The sequence below is a fragment of the Perna viridis genome, chromosome 4 (genome assembly GCF_037379345.1).
Source record: "Perna viridis isolate PV_CMFRI_1.1 ecotype Kerala chromosome 4, ASM3737934v1, whole genome shotgun sequence".
Lineage (NCBI taxonomy): Eukaryota > Metazoa > Mollusca > Bivalvia > Mytilida > Mytilidae > Perna > Perna viridis.
The window spans coordinates 49987253-50005270 of NC_142448.1; the positions used below are offsets into that span (position 1 = coordinate 49987253).

The window sequence follows — 18018 nt, forward strand, 5'->3', positions numbered from 1 at the left end:
AAACGTCTTCTCTTCTGAAACTAGTAAATAGATTTGCATGAAACTTATAATGAGTGTTCCTTAGAGTATCCTGCACAATATGACTGTTTAGATTTTTGATCGGTTGAAAAAGAGTTATCAAGGGAACCAAGGTTATAGCGGTAATCAAAAGAATGCAATCCAGGGACAAAGACTAGACATGGAAAACAGACATACACAACAAAGAACATAAAGTAACTAAAATCAGACATACAAAGTCAAAAAAGCAAATGAGCAACTCGGACTCCACTGAAAACTGATAGCATGGACCAGGTGCACCGGTAGGGTAAGCGTCCTCCGAAAGTTGGTATTCTTGTTTTTAGGATGTCCTGCACAAAATGATAGTTTGGATATTTGAATGGTTAAAAACATGGCCATCGTTTTTTAACGTAGAACATAGGGGTCGGACAGTAGTTTTGTTCATATATCTCCAAAACCTTTAGGTTTAGCTAATATCTTTCAATTGCTGAAATTATATTATATAATTATTATAAGGCCTACACAAGTCTCCGAGGGATCAAAGTTGTCAGACGACTCCATGTAAGAGTTAATGCCCTTGAGAGGCTTTTTTGTTAGTTTTCAGCTAATATCTTGAAAACTATGATAGATAGAATGAGACTTTCAATTGCTGAAACGATTCTTATTATAAGGCCTACAAAAGTCTCCAAGGATCAAAGTTGTTAGAAGACCCAATGTAAGAGTTCTTGCCCTTGAAAAGCAAAAAAATATTTTAAGCAATTTCAGCCAAAATCTTGAAAACTATAATATATAGTATGAAACTTTCAGTTTGACCAAAATCTTCAAAGAGTCAGAATTGTCAGACAACTTCTTGTTTGAGTTATTGCCCTTGAAAGCAAATATTTAACCAGATGAGCGATTCAGGCTCCTGGGAGACTCTTGTTATTAAGTACAGACTGTAATGAACCCATCTCCATCTCTCATACTCTGAACAAATAAGGTCTTCTTAGCAGGCTTAACACGAATCACGTAAAGTCCCATTTTTAAAATAGACTTCATGAATTTATATGACAGATCGTGGACAATTGTAAAGTTCAATTTGCGTCCAATATACACGTTACTTTTTGTTCTTCTAACTGTTGTATGACACTGAAGTCAAAGGAATTCTAATTCGTCTCACAGATTACAAAATCATACTAGGAAATGAATATATGACGTGAAACAAAGACTGATGTAAGCCTTTGCTTAAGATATATCTTCGAAGTGCTGCATATATGAAGCAGGTGAATGAAAATCAAGTTGAAAACTATAAGCACACCTTTTATCGTGGCATGACATCCTGAATCACGAAAAATAAATATTCCAAATAATGAATTGGGTTACATTAATTGAATTAAAAGGCAAGTATTTTTAATAGAATGATGTAATATATTAAAGTTTTTATTTGAGGAATGCTAAGGCTACTATTTGGAAGCTATGGTGTTTGTAGCATTTCTTATTCCACCATGTTGCGGATGAAATATAATCTGCTTTACATCTGTTTTCGTCTCTTTGTTTTTCCTTTTTTTGTTTTTCTAACTATTCTTCTCCGAGTTAAATCAATTTGAATATCAAATGTGGGTATAGTGTTTTAAGTGCCGGTGTTTTTCGTACTTTTTAATTGCTTTGGTTTAAATCTACTTTATATAAACATGTTCTTGTAATTAAACCAGGAAGGCATTTCAACCATTATACTTGTCTAGAATTTCAATAGATTTAATGATTTTGTAATAAAATGTATTTACCGGAATTTAGACCCGTGATTTATTTTTCATAGAAATTACAAAGGGTGATCTGTTGCAGTGCATTCGAGCAGACATGAATACTTCTTTGTTTTATCAATATGAGTGGGTAAAGGATATTATTTGCTTATGTAAGTGTTATTGTTTCAATAAAAGACCAAAAACATATCCTAAAAAAGCAAGCTGCCATTTAATTGGATATGGACGTTTCGTGACAGGGCATAATAATGTTTTGAAATGAGAAATCTGAACAGGGCTTCGCATTTTGTATGAATTTGTATTTTTTTATTGAGTGAAATTGACATTTTTAATGTGATTACGTGATTGTTATCCGAGTCTACAGGACGATGGGGAATATAACTTGGAATAAATGGAATAGAGAAATGAGGAGTGATGCATGAGTCTGAGAATGTAGCATTTTGAGCATAAGAGAATTCGACGCTTAGCCCAAAGAATAATTATACATTTGAGTAAGTTAAATATTTATTTGTTTACTGTTTCCTAATCTTACAAGGGTACATTCACGAAAACATTTTGATGTTTTAAAACAAAATTTGATTTTATCCCCTTGATTTAATTTTCTAAACCTATTTTCACTACCCAGAGTAAAGTCAAGCAAGTAAAAGAAAAACATTTCAATCAGTTACTTTTCTCAATATTCATATATTGTTTAATCATTTCTGTATAGGAAATATTAATATATTTTGTAGCACGCTAATGCATTCAACCAATATATTTCTTTCTTACAATTAACTAGAGTTATTTTGTTGGGATGTATACAGACAGAAATAAATTTGACAACGTACTGAATCTTTCTGAAAGACTACTATTAAAAGCTTTCAAACTGTAGTGTGACACACATTTCGATTTAATAATAAGCCTGTAAGTCATCTTAGTATCAAATTACTAAATTATTCCTGGTAATAAATGTATGACGAGTAAAAAGAATTTGCGTAATATATGCCATGTCGACACGAACTGCTGCTTACGCGGGACAGGTAAAAGATATTGTATATTTCTAGTATAAAGTTGAATTAAATTTAAGTTTTTTGAAGAATGCTTAGATAGTTATGTTAGAAGACTCTTAGGTATTTATATGATCTTTTTACGACCAATTCGTTGGTGGAAGTGTTATGACATACCGCTTTTCACCCACCCGTGCATTTTTTGGAAATTTAAAAGCATTTTTTTCTTTCGGGATTGTATTGTATTGCTTTTTTTCATAGACACAATCTTACTTTGTTCAACCTAAAATTAAAGCTTTGAATACCAAATAGAAGGAGAAAGGCTTAAGGTTTATAATGTTTTAATATGGTGGTGTGTTGTTTTTTTTCTCTATCGTATCTAGTTTAAAAGCTTTTTCAAAATACATGTTCTATTATTACGATAAAAAGAAAGCCCAACCAGCTATTTCTGTAGAATTTAAACCTTAAAGTCTTCAATTACCTTTTGTAGAAGAAATAGACTGATGGTTTTTTGTAGGGCATGAATGACTCCGAATAAGGACCTGAGTATAATCTCTTTCTGAGAAAAAATAAACGAAATTAAATCGTTTCATTCAAATAAGTTCTAAATTGGGCCTTCTGTTAATATTATTCTGACAGGAACGTTTTCGCTAAATGTAAGTATAAAATATTGTTTCCTTAATAATGCCAAACAATTTTTTCGGCTCATGATAGCTCCCTATTATATGGGATTTTATTCGATTTTAAATTTGGAGAGAGGAATAAGACATTAGGCAGTTGAAAAGATCATTATTTGATCTCTTCTTATCGTTGGAGTTGCTCAAAAAAATTTTCAATTTAATGTTAGAAAAAGGAGGTTTTTGACCGAGTTATCTGTCCTTGAAATGTTCATTTTCAGTACATTTCAGTGAAATTATAACTAAATGCACCAACAAGATATGGCAAATATTGTATTTTTTCTTTGATTCTTATTGGTGCAAATAATCAAATTACACTATCAATATATTGTGAATTTTTACCATGCCTAATTCTTAGAGACTGACACTTAATTATAAAAAACATTTACAAAGCATCCATGTTAAGCAATTGATGACATTTGATGACTTTTTTATCATACATGATCACTATGAACCGATGTAATTACTGTCCCTTTCCGGTATTGTAATCTTTTATATATCGTACGTTGTAATAATCTGATAAAATATGGTATTTGATCAAATTGTACTTGTTTATGTCCGGAAACAATGACAGGTTAAGACAAGTAAATCTATTTTACTTGAATTTAATCATTTAAAAAAGAAACAGGGGCCGATAATTCCTGATTATATTCTCAACTACATATTATGTCCTGACTACCTACAAAGTTTCGTAAATTTGGTAGAGTAATTTCCGAGTAGTTATGCTTACGAAAATGTCACGGACAGGATTGACACAATATGTCTCCACGCCAAAGTGCAGGGATACATAATAAGCAATTAACTCCAGTAACCAGTAACAACTGTTCAAGGTACTTAATAACTTGTTATGTTGCGACAGTCCGTGACAGTAAATGTATTGCTATAAACTGTAATAGACTGATCCATAAAATGATCAATTTTGAAGTGTTGTTTTTTTTTCATTTTTTTTTAAAACTTCACAGTTCATTTAAGTTATTAGTTTTTCATATGACAGTTTTCGATTGAATTAATTCATTGTCATATCCAATACGTAATCATGTTCCAGGTCGATGAATAAAATCAGTATGACAACAATACCGATCCAGTTAACAACATGCTTGGCATTTTCCTAAAAGATGTGATTATAACATTATACTACAGCATAAAAGTTCATTAATACGTGTAATATACATTGGCCTTCATTTACATTAAAACCCCTTGCATAAAGAGAATTTCTCAACAAACCAATTATATTCTTTAGTACAGTGGATTATCATTTATTAAGTGTATACCTGGGTTAACTTTCCAAAACTTTAGTCGCTAAAAATATCCTGCTTTACCAGGTTACACTTTATATACCAAATTGCAAAATCATAGAACTTTAAATAGAATATGCATTTAAAATACAATTAATACTGATTTCCAGTTATTCATATTATAATCTAATGTACCATCCGCTTTTCTACAAGTAATCGTTGGTTCAAAGTAAATTCAATTCGCCTATCAATATATTCCAGTATCATTTTACCTTTTAAATTACAACTATAATATTTTGAATGGTTTGTACAGGTATGTCGGGATCACTTGGTACAGGTATATCGGGATCACTTTGTACAGGTGTATCGGGATCACTTTGTACAGGTATATCGGGATCACTTTGTGCAGGTATATCGGGATCACTTTGTCATCATATTCATAAAATATTGGAACGAGTTTTGTTCATGTAATATAAGATGATTTTGGATTATTTCTGAATATGTTATTGTAAATTAGCCCACTTGGACTTCTAGTTTCACTTCGTGTTCTTAAAACGTCATATTAACATTTACCTGAATCTATATATATTTTATGAATTACATCGTGACCCCCCGCTTACCCTACCGGTGCACCTGGTCCATGATCCATTTTTTTTAGTTAAATCCGAGTTACTCATTTACTTTTGTTACTTTGTATGTTTTATTTTGATTATTTTATGATCCCTATTGTGTGTGTTTGTAATCCATGTCTGGTCATTGTCCCTGGATTAAATTCTATTGGTTTTCGGTAAAATCTTGGTTCCATTGATTAATCTTTACCAAAACTGAAAGAGGTAGAAAAATATTTACCTGTTCTGTTTTTATTCTAATTTGGTTACATTCAAACAGCGAATCACATTACGGGTAATTTGTCCTCTACCTGTCAATCTTGGAAATAATGATAATTTTAGTCTCCTTCTATGAATTTAGAATCCATTATACAGTCCATCTGTGCGTCTTTCCCCGTTTGTCTACCCCGGACTTGACTTTTTATGAGCAACTCGGCGGGTGTTTCTAGAAAAGCAGAGAACGCTCACCCTACCGGTGCACCCGGTCCATGCTCCCAGTTTTTGGTGGAGTCCGAGTTGCTCATTTACTTTTGTTACTTTGTATGTATGATTTTAGTTACTTTATGTTCTTTGTTGTGTAGGTCTGTTTTCCATGTCTGGTCTTTGTCCCTGGATTACATTCTTTTTATTACCGCTACAACCTTGGTTCCCTTGATTACTCTTTGATTACCGCTATAACCTTGGTTCCCTTGATTACTCTTTCAAATCAGTCTCCGTGATTTAATAACTGATTTGGTATTTAATTGTGGTTATACATGGATTAGTTGTCCATGAAATTTGAATTTTCGTATGATCAGATAATTTTTACTAGTTGACATATGCATCCCTTCCGTTTTTTTTTTATTATCGTGACTTAATAGTGCAATGTGTTTGAAAGTGCTATCTAATATAAAATCTTGTCAACTCATAATGCAAAAATGATAACAGAGTAAACCCGGTCGACAGGTTGATTTTTCAGAATTGTTAGAGCAAATAGCATTTCAGACGTTCAATGATTTGTTATAGATTGCATATATCTGAATTCTCTTCTCAGAACGAGTGGATGGGACGAAATCGATAAATTGTTTGACTTTGTATGGACTATAATTGTTTCATAACTATCACAGTCTTTTCTGGGGAACATTTTTACACTTTTCCTAAAATCTTTCTTACGGATGGGCAAATTATGTTGCATCTTGATCTTGATTAAAACGGGTAGCATTACAGAGGGTACGAAAATGGTACCGAGAACACAAAATAAGCTGCCCAAGAAAAACTTTATCAAACAGGAAAGAACTGAAAAAGTAAGCACACAAAACAGAAACTCGTGAACCCTACTAAAAACCTGGACTGGGTGTAAGTGCTTCGGAGAAAAAGCAAGTTTTCTTGCTCCTCGCATAACACCCATCTTGCTGCTTGTTGAATGTCAAGTCTAGCAGGAAGTTGTACCATTATGTCAAATAGGAATCGTTGCCTCTACTGGTTTATTTAAGGTATTCAATGTCCATGTGAGCAAAATGTGAACTGCAGTAACTGGAGATAACATTAGTATATTCTGTTTGTAGAATATTAGTGTGTGTAAAGTTATCTCCCTTGACAATGGTTGGGTTTAAACCAGAACAGATCCACCTCTCATCACCAGAGTATGCAGGTGTTGGTGCTGTGTGTGGGTTTTTAACCAGAATTCTATGTCAGCCACTGGATGTTGTAAAAATAAGATTCCAGGTAAAAAATGCTAACATGTTACATTACAATCAACGGACGAATGGGGTCATCTTTAATTAAAAACGTAGCCGAAAGCAGTAATTTGTTTATCCTTTCATAAAAAAAACAGACACATGAGTTGCGACTACCATTTTCGATACAGCTTTTCGAACTCAATTAAGGTATCAGTATTTGGCACATCGGACATCATAATTACGATCATATGACTTGTGTTTCAATACAAAAGCGTCTTTTAGGTCAAAGGGTAAAGGATGTATATAAATAGCGACTGCAAAGGAAAAACGAAAACTAAAATTAATGTGTATGGTAACTATATAACAGAAAATTTATTGATTGACATATATGAAATAAAAAAAAACTAGGGAAAAGTTTGTAAACAACCATACGCATCTTCTCAGCTGTTTAAAAAGGGAAATTATTTAGGTTACATACGTATAATTATTTCAAGTCTAAAACTGTTTTCTTGTTTAAGTTTTTGTACTTTTATCAGTATCAGAAATATCAATGACAAAACATATTCAAGTACAATCATTCCAGTTAATTACATTTTAATATACTTTCATTATCCAGCTACAAATTGAACCAATACAAAAATCAACATTAAGCTTCAAGCCTTCCAAGTATCATGGAGTTGTACAAGCATTCTCATCGATTGTGAAGGAAGAAGGAACCACATCCTTATGGAAGGGCCATGTACCTGCTCAGATTCTTTCAATTTCTTATGGGCTTGCTCAGGTGAGAAAACAATACGATCTTTGGAAAATATCATATTCCCGCTGAAGTTTCAGTCATATATATAATTATTCAGGTATGGACAAAGTGGTGATACAAGCAATGTTTCTGCTCAACTCCTATCAGCTACCTATGGGCTGGCAGATTCGAGCAGAAATCAAACGTATATAATAAATGACAAAGATCAGGCTGGGAAAACGGACACACACACACACAACAACAACAAAAAACATGACATAACCAATAAGACTTTTATTTCAGACTCTACAAAAACTGGGAGCACAGACCTGATGTAGCGGTAAGGTAAACGTTCTCTGCTTTTCTATGAATCATGCATGGGGAATTAAGTGATTCTCATGGTGCAGACGGATTACCCGTTAGGACCCAGGAGTTCATGGTAGCGACCAAATACTTAGGTAGTGATGACTTGAATCTTGCAGCAACATAGCCTGTTCGTAAAAAAAGGAATAACCGGTTTTTTTTCTTATGTATATATAAAGTGTCATGTTCCTGCTAAGATTCTGTCAATCATCCATTAAATGGCCAAGGTAATGAGTTTTTCGATGATAACTGTCTTATGAAAGGTCGTGCTCCTGCTACGGTCTGTTCATACACCTATAGAAAAACGTAGAAAAAAAGATATACTGGTGGTGGCAGTTTTATGATAATGTTTTTCAATAGATCTACCAGGCAGCTACACAATTGCTCAAGTAAGGATGAAAGAATAACATTTTTTGGGCATGCTCCTATTAGACATGGACGTGTAAATTTTGCTCTCCTACCTATTGTGAATTTTTGTTGGATAACGTACATGATGGAAGTTTGAAAGTTGAAACTTAGATAATTAACTGTCGGTTTAGTATAAATATTGCAATTCTATACACATTTGAATTATTTAAAAGTCCTCATGACAATTTTTGTTGCACGGTCTAATCAAAACAAACATCAAATATGGCCGCTTCCTTTGTTCAAGAGAGTGGACATGATCCTGACATGCTGGTGTCTAATTCTCAACCTACTATCAGTTTATCATCATCTAAATCGAATAAACGATCTATCCCAGACGGTCCTGATCACCTTCCTGCTACTCAAAAATAAAACATGAGACAGATCAAGCGTCGGAACTCTGTAGGGGACCTTCGAGATATCGAAAAAAAAGACATCAGTAACTGACAACATCCTAAACACGATAATTCCTCTACTAGCAGATTGGTGAGACCCTAACCCCACTCATTGAAGGCCAGGTCCAAAAATGCATATCTACACATATTGAGCCAATCAAAAGTGCTATCGATGAACATGAACATTTACTTCACAATCACAAAGAAAATATTTGTAAACAATTTGAATGGATTCAAAAAGTTGATCTACAGGTCAGAGAAAATTCAAACACATTAGATATGTGGGACTCAGAGATTGGGTCGCTTAATAAAAAAATTCAAGATTTGGAAAACAGAAAAGAGAGTCAAGAACAGTACGCTAGACGTACCAGTCTCCGGTTCCACAACATTACAGTACCTGTCGATCAAAGGGGGAAAATAGTTCAACCTGTTGACATTATCGTTGATTTGGGCAACAGAAGCTAGGTCTGAGCTTATCGGCCAGTGATATAAGCCGTAGTCATGTCATCGGTAAAGTCAAATATGGAAAGTGCCAAGTAATTGTAAGATTTATGTCCTACCGTACCAGGGCTATGGTCTACTCAAATAAGAAATATTTGAAAAACAATGCAGATGGTATTTTCATTACTGAAAATCTCACCAAATTTAGAACGGACTTGACCAAAAAACTCTCTATATTGAAATACAATGACAAAATACACGCATATTGGACATCAGATGGACGCATCTTTGTTAAAAGATTTGAAGATAGCAAGAAAGAAATCGTAAAAAACTTTGAGGACATCTCTAACTTTGGAAGAGGTATTGACCGATCAGCTCAACACGCTCGATCAGAATCTGGCCCTAATCCGGATACCAATGAGGATAACGACTCTCAACAAAACGGGGGATAAACTATCCAATCAAACAATTGTTAAATTAACTTGTTGTCTCTATTTTTCGAATTTAAATGACTGACTACTATAATTTACAACTTAAAATGCCTTCAAAATACTAATGTAAAGACTGCTCTTATCAACTACTTATGAAATTTTTAACTAAATAATATGCTTTCAATCTTACAAATAACAAACTTATCATTTATGGTTTAATATTGTTTATTTCAATCCTTTAGATGGCCTCTTTTAGTCAAATTAGGGGGCGTCTCACAACGTAACGGGTATTTGAAAAAAAAATAGTGGTCAGTTGAATAACCAATTGTGATGTGTAAAGTATATATGATATTTATATCAAAATAAAAGAACTACTAGAATAATATATTATAGTTATAAAGTGGCTTTGATTTAAGAAAAAAGTTTGTTTTTGTTCCTTTGAATTTATTAATCATTGTACATTAACTGCGTCTTTCATTTATATTTGAACAACTTATAATAATTTAGAGTCAGATCTAATACTGTAAAGTATCATAGTATGTACCTTCACAAAAACCGTAGTAAAAGTAAAAGTTAAGTATATTTATTTTTCGACGATGATATTAGAATATTATCCAAATTCCCAAGAACGCTTCACGACACTTTTACAATTTTACAACTTTTTACAATGCAAACCGTGTTTTTTTCATTTTTGTTTAGTTATAATTTGTATTTCTTTTTGAATTTTACTTTCGTGAAATCTGATGATGTGTGTGGTTGCGTAGTATTGTTTGTTTGGGTTTTTTTTGCCGCTTAGCCGCCTCCTTATGTGTATAATTCTTAAACTGAGACCAAATGGGTAATTGTATTGAACAATATAGGGCGGCTATTGGCTTATTCAATCTTCGTGATTATTCATTTAAGACAGTTTGTTATACCTCTAAAAGTAATGATTATTCTATGACAGAAATATTACTTACAAATTTTAGGTGTTCATTTCTCGTCGTCTCTCTTTGCATTCTCCAAAGCTCAAGTCCCAACATTAATATTATTTTCCTATTGTTTGTTTTAGAACACGTCCTTATCATTGGCAATATTGAAACAAACCCGGGTCCAAATTCGGAAAGTGGGTCTACCTCTAGTGTTAACGAATCCATATTCTCCATATGCAATATCAATATCCGTAGTCTGAGAAAAAAGGTCAACTTTCTGGAAAATTTCACAGATGAATTTGATATAGTAACCGTTACTGAAACTCACTTAGATCCAAGTGTCTATAATGATGACTTGCAGCTCCATTCTTTTTCTAACAATATTATCCGTAAGGATCGTAACAATGCTGGTGGCGGTATACTGATCTTTGTAAAGGATGGTATATCAATGATACGAAAAGGTGAACTCGAAAACCCCATTGACGAAATATTATGGGTAGAGATAAAAGGTAAAGGTCAATGTTTTCTACTTTGTTGTATTTATCGACCAGAATGGGCGGACGCTGACTTTTGGACAAGGCTAAACAACTCAATAGAGCACAGTTACCAATTTAACGAAAATATTGTGATAACTGGTGATCTGAACTCGAATTTATTTAGGCTCCACAATAATAGATTGTATGGCACAATGAATCTCTTTAATTTAAAAAATGTAATTGATAAACTGACAAGGGGGACTGATCACAGTAGCACACTGCTAGACCCAATATTAATAAGTGAAACAATTAAATATTCATTAACTGATGTACTTAAAGTACCATCAGAAATAAGTGATCATGATGCCCCAATAATATTTCTAAAATGTCCAAGATATGTACAAAAATCATTCAAAAGAGAAATTTGGCAATATGATAATATTAATTTAGAACATTTTTCGTCACAGCTTGATAATGTTGATTGGGACGAACTTTTGTCTAACACCGAGGATGTCGATGATATGTATAAAACCTTTTCCCAAAGGTTTATTGGTATTGTAAGGGAGAGTATCCCAACAAAATTAGTTCAGATACGCAATAATGATAAACCGTGGTTTGATAGTCAGCTTAGAAAGGAAATTCGAAAAAGGGACCGATTTCGTAAAAAGGCTCTAAAAACTAATAGAAAAACTGACATTAATAAATACAAAAAGCAAAGAAACAAAGTAAATAATCTTAAAAAATACTTAAAAGAAAAATTCGAAAAAAGTTTGGATATTATACTCAAAAACTTACTGGAAAATAATGAAGATGCTTATAAAATCTCATAAGGGCTCTGGTGAAATTCCCCCACTTAAAAATATTATTAATGACGAAAATATTGGTGATACCGCATACGGAGACGACGATAAATGTAATTTGCTTCATAAACACTTCAGTCTAATTTCCTCTCTGGAGGACGAGAATGTTCCTCTTCCTGATTTTGAAGAAAAGACAAATATTTTCTTAACAGAACTTGAAATAAATGAATCTGAAATCGTAGGCATAATAAAAATATTAGATCCCCATAAAGCATCTGGCCCTGACATGATAAGTCAAAGAATGTTGAAAATATGCCCCGAAAAAGTAGCAATTCCTTTAAGAATTATATTTAAGAAATTCCTAGAACAATGTAAGTTTCCCACCAGCTGGAAAATTGCAAATGTAATTGCGATCTTTAAAAAAGGAGACAATTCTCTTCCATCTAATTATAGGCCAATATCCCTGATAAGTTGTGTTGGAAAAGTGATGGAACGCATTGCTTATATACATGTGTGTTAACCATTTACAAAGAAATAAGCTCGTTTATGAATATCAGTCTGGTTTTCTTCCACAATGTCCAACAGTTCATCAACTAATAGAAATTTATAATTGTATTTTAAATTCTTTAGAAAATAAGGAGGTAAGTTGTTTTGTGTTTTGCGATTTTTCAAAAGCTTTTGATAAAGTATGGCATCATGGGTTATTACACAAAATGAAGTCATATGGTATATGTGGAAATTTATTGAATTAGTTTCAAAGTTATTTAGACAATAGAAAACAAAGGGTAGTAATCAAACAATCGTCTTCACAACCTTGCAACGTTACGGCTGGTGTGCCTCAAGGCTCAGTTTTAGGTCCTCTGTTATTCATAATATATATAAATGATATTGCTGAAAATCTTTTGTCCTTATGTAGACTATTTGCAGACGACACGTCTCTGGGCTACTCTGATCGTGACTTATTACACATAGAGAAGTGATTGGCCATGACCTCAGAGAGCTGAGTGATTGGTCCAAAAAATGGCTCATGTCTTTTAATCCTGACAAAACAGAAATTATGTTGTTTTCTAATATTGAAACTCCCTAAATAAACTTTGTATTTAATGATAAAAATATACCAGTTACAGGTATGCATAAACATTTAGGTGTAACATTTAGTAACGATGCAAAATGGAATAATCATGTTGAATGTATAATAAAAAATGTATCGAAATATTTAAATGTATTACGGAAACTTAAGTATAGTTTAGGAAGAAAGAATCTTGAATCACTATATCTTACTTTTATTCGACCGTTATTTGAATATGCATGTGAAGTTTGGGACAATATGGGCGTGGGTTATTGCAATAAACTTGAACAATTGCAGCTAGAGGCTGCTCGAATAGTAACTGGACTTCCAATCTTTACTAGTGCACGAATCATTTATAGTGAAATCGGATGGGAAACTCTAGCAGAAAGACGTGAAAGAAGAAAACTACAGTTGTTCTATAGTATTCAACATAATAATGCTCCGGAATATTTATACAATTTGATCCCACCAACAATGCAGAGTACAACAGTTTTCCCTTTACGTAATGGAAATGACTTGATACATCCTTTTTGTCGACTGTCTTTGACACAAGACTCGTTTTTACCATCAACTATACGGTTATGGAATAAACTCAAATTGTCTACTCGTAACATTGAATCTATAGGTAAATTTAAAAATGAATTAAAGAGGAGTAAATCAAATCCAACAAAAAGAGTTCCTAAATATTTCGAGTTTGGAAATCGTAAATTAAACATTATTTTAACACAAATACGATATTCGGCCTCCTTTTTAAATTATGATCTCTCGAGAGTAAACATTATAACTGATCCATCCTGCCGATGTAGTGCTAGCATTGAAAATTCAAATCATTTTTTCTTTGAATGTCTTCACTATTCTGATAGAAACAGACTCCTTATTAGTCTAAATTGGTTACCGGAAAATTGTCGAGTAAATTTAAGTACCTAAACGTGTGGTCACCCGGCTCTTACCGATGAGCAAAATACAATAATTTTTAGTCATGTATATAATTATATAAAAGGATCTAAGAGGTTCCATATAGTATAATCAGCATCATTGATACTGTAAGTATATTTGAAACAACCACATACATCATCACAATATTTGCTAGTTATATCATGTCAATATTATGTTTATATATTTATTATATTGTTTTTGCATGCTTTCAATATGTATTGTTACACACTGTATATGGGAGAAGACTTAATAAGTTTGTCTAACTTGTGTCTAATCCCTTTTGCATAATTACGCAAATAAATATGTTTAAACTTTAAGAATAACAGTCTTAAAGTTTGCGTTACTACCTTATCAGCGACCTAGTGTCAAATTCAGAAGGAATTCAGAGTATAGCCTTATTTAAGTATCACATTCATGCACATTTGAATTTGTCTAGTTTTGTAATTGCGTATATGCTTACATACATTTGTTTAAAGCTTGTCTGTAAATTTGTGAGTAGGGTTGATATATATACATATATATATAGATAGATAGATAGATAGATATATATATATATATATATATATATATATATATATATATATATATATATATATATATATATATATATATATATATATATATATATATATACAATTAGAAATAGCTGTATAATAATTGTAATGTTATCTATTTTTGTGTCAGTTTGCCTCCTTTGAGATATTGACAGCTTTGACTTGGAGGTTTTTGCCAGAGGATTTAACAACAAAGTACCGTCCATTGACACACACAGTGTGTGGTGGTCTGGCTGGGTGTGTAGCTATCACTGTCGCACAGCCTGCTGACATCCTCAGGACAAGATTTGTATCTCAAGGAAAAAACAAGGTATCATCATAATGCCTGACAGGGTTAAACATTATTTGTGTTCGCTTGTATGACTATTATAATACTTTTTTTTATCAGATAAAAGATGTACTCAAAGATCAATTAAATGCAAATTCGCATTTAAAAAAAATACCCAGAGCTATAAATGAAACGATTCGATTTACAAAAATGGAACGCATAAAAATTTAGCTCAACTTTGATGCAGAAATGTACTGCAGAAACTGTGAAAAGAGGTAGAAAACGCAAGTGTTACCGGAAGGAATAAATTGTTCTTGCCCTTGCAATATATTCACTGCGATGCTTTTTTGGTAGTCATTTCCGATGAAAGAGAAGAACTCATATAAACGATTGTTTTCCCTCTTTCCTCATTTGAATTCTTTTTTGTATAGGTATACACATCATTAAAATCTGGCGTAAACAATATGATTAAAGAAGAGGGACTATTGTCATTTTACAAAGGACTTGGTCCAGCACTTGCACAAATTGGTCCTCAAATGGGCTTACAGTTTGGTTTCTACGCATTATTTACAAAACTCTGGGAGCAATGGTTTAAAAAGATGGTTTTACAAAAGCCAGGTTAGTTTAAAATTATAAAAAGGCATATTATTTACTGAAGATCTAAAATTATGATCGTAGTTAAGAATATACCATAAAGCACCAGTCATTTAATTTACTTATTGTGGTATACTATAGCAAGAATATTTTGTACCCACTACAAACAAAGGCTCCTGTCTGTCTAGCATGCTTCGAAACAGGTTTGACGTTCGAAATTCACTCTTGATCCTACAGACAGAAAATAAAAGTCGGAAAAAATTTGAATGACTTTACGGACGTTATTTTATGGTCAAACGACGTTTGATTTGAATAATGCCAGAGAACTTCGAAAGACCCGTCTACAGCTTTTAGTAAGACTACCGTTGCTTGAAGCTTGTCTGTTTAGTATAGCGTTATCCGTTGCTAACTAGATTCTAACACCTGGTCCATGCTCCCAGTTTTTAGTGGAGTCCGAGTTGCTCATTCATGCTTTTGTTACTTTGTATGTATGATTTTAGTTACTTTATGTTCTATGTTGTGTATGTCTGTTTTCCATGTCTTGTCTTTGTCTCTGGATTACATTATTTTGATTACCGCTATAACCTTGGTTCCCTTGATTATTCTTCTAACTAGATTCTTACGTGACTTTGTGCTATAGAAGACCAATATAAATACCAAAAAGGACTTCACCTTGCTTATTATCAAAACAAAATTACTCTTGTATCTGACAAAATAGTGCTTGCAATCTTTAAACATTTTTTGTACATTACATTACATATTCAGGTACGAACTATTTTACAAAAATGTAAAAAGTGTTTGTGGAAACTTATTTTGCGTTTTTGGTTTATTAAATACTCAATATTCTGCTTTTCAGTTTTGAGATCTACATATCTATAATGATTTCTGGTGTTAAATGCTCTTATTTCGAGGTATTAATATAATTGTCCATTTCAGGTGTTACAGAAAGTGTAGTGTGTGGTTCTGCTGCAGGGGTGATCTCAAAGACGTTAATATACCCATTAGACATTATCAAAAAGAGACTAGAAGTTCAGGGTTTTGAGAAAGCCCGAAGAGAATTTGGAGATGTCAGACAATACAAAGGTCTCCGTCACTGCTTTATCACCATAGCAAAGGAGGAGCGTGGTCTCATGGGCCTTTTCAAGGGTCTGTCTCCCAGTCTGTTAAAGGCAGCTTTAGCTTCCAGTAGTAACTTTTTGATGTATGATCAGTTGTGTTACTTAGTTCATCTTTATCATAGTCTCTACCGTTAATATTTGAATCTTTAACTATCAGTCTCTGTAATAAGGTGAATTTGACTATTTGCACCATCAGAAAAAAGGAAAAACCACAAGAGTTTCCATATCACTTTGCTAAATTGAGTAATTATTTCATTAAATACACTGAAAATAAAAGATTTAAGGGCAGTAAACTCTGCCAAAAACATATTTTTTCTAACGTTTTATTGAAAAATTTTTGGTTAGTCCACAGTTGCAGGGATCAAGTAGAAAAAGCATCCCTATGTGAAATTATATCGTCAGATCGTTGGGTTTTTTTTTACATGCATGTTTCTGATCTTTGCCATTAGGCTTGATTCTTATAGAAACATACTCTTAAATCTTATAGTATTATTTCTACATGTATTAGTTCTATTCAAAGTTATACAAGTAATATTAAAGTATTTTTCGATTTTGCTTTTTCAGCTTTTTCAAAAGTTTTGTAGAAGTAAATGTTACTGCACCGGTAGGGTAAGCGTCCTCTGCTTTTCTAGAAACACCCGCCGAATTGCTCATAAAAAGACATATCAAGTTCCCTTTATAAATGCCTCTGTAATAAATAAGATTTAAAATAGCGTTATATCTTTTATTAGGCCTAAATATAGGATCCGAAATATAAATATACCAAACATTTAGTTACAATCTTCTTTGAAGAGCTTCTGTATTGACAACATATTTTTTATGAAGTAGCGATACCGACGATCTTCACGAGATGAGTTGTAATGTCTGGAAATTTAATTAGTAATTATTATACCGAAACCAATAGAAAGTAAATTAAAAGAAAATATAGCTGAAAATTGACGAATAATAATGTGATTTCTTTCGAATTATTACATAAAGTACTATCACATGACTTTCTTTGCATGGATTAATTCAACGTGCCTGTCGGAAACTAGAGTGAATACCATTATAGCTGTTTATTTCAAGTCAGTTTCCAAACTTTATTGAAACAAAAACTTGAATATTTCTCCCTTTTTTTACTAAAGCATGTCTTTGTGTACAAGTAAATCTTTATTCAATATAGTTCTTATAATAAAAAAAAACAATCTGTCAACGGGTTAGATAAAAATTTGTATATGTCGACAATTACTGTTATTGAAAAAAAAAGGAAAACTGTACCAAGGTATCAAAATAGATGGAAAATTCAGAGACATAAATGTCCTATATATGGCCTAAACGTGAAAAAAAAACGAAGATGACCTACATACACAATGAAGACAACCGAATACTAACATTTACATAAACAAAAAAAAGTACACAACACAAACCCTTGCTAGTTCAGATTCCACAAAAAAAAGTAGGTAATGACATGATGTACTTTAGAAGTCTGAACATGTCCTGCGTCGTCAGCGGCATCTGTTAAATTGCAAATAACTTAATTCTGTGACACTTTAATCTGATCGGACGTGAAATCTTACTGAAGATTTCTTGTGCCTGTATTCATTTCTTGAATTTCTACTAGTCTTTGTCCTTGGATTACATT

The 18018-nt window shown here is 32.6% G+C and overlaps 1 protein-coding gene across 4 annotated transcripts; it reads left to right on the forward strand.

Moving 5' to 3' along the window:
• The first annotated feature begins 1729 nt into the window (after positions 1 to 1729).
• LOC148620410 (mitochondrial thiamine pyrophosphate carrier-like) lies at positions 1730 to 17110 on the forward strand. 4 transcript variants are annotated; one of them, XM_088581284.1, is made up of 6 exons: positions 1730 to 1888; positions 6787 to 6946; positions 7517 to 7681; positions 14548 to 14727; positions 15117 to 15303; positions 16216 to 17110. In XM_088581284.1, the coding sequence occupies exons 2-6, from the start codon at positions 6821 to 6823 to the stop codon at positions 16530 to 16532; spliced, it is 975 nt and encodes a 324-aa protein (XP_088437410.1). In that variant the 5' UTR covers positions 1730 to 1888; positions 6787 to 6820; the 3' UTR covers positions 16533 to 17110. The 4 variants fall into 4 exon arrangements, with proteins under 4 accessions (XP_088437410.1, XP_088437409.1, XP_088437408.1 ...); XM_088581283.1 differs by lacking the exon at positions 1730 to 1888 and adding an exon at positions 1909 to 2227; XM_088581282.1 differs by lacking the exon at positions 1730 to 1888 and adding an exon at positions 2638 to 2755.
• Positions 17111 to 18018: the final 908 nt, after the last annotated feature.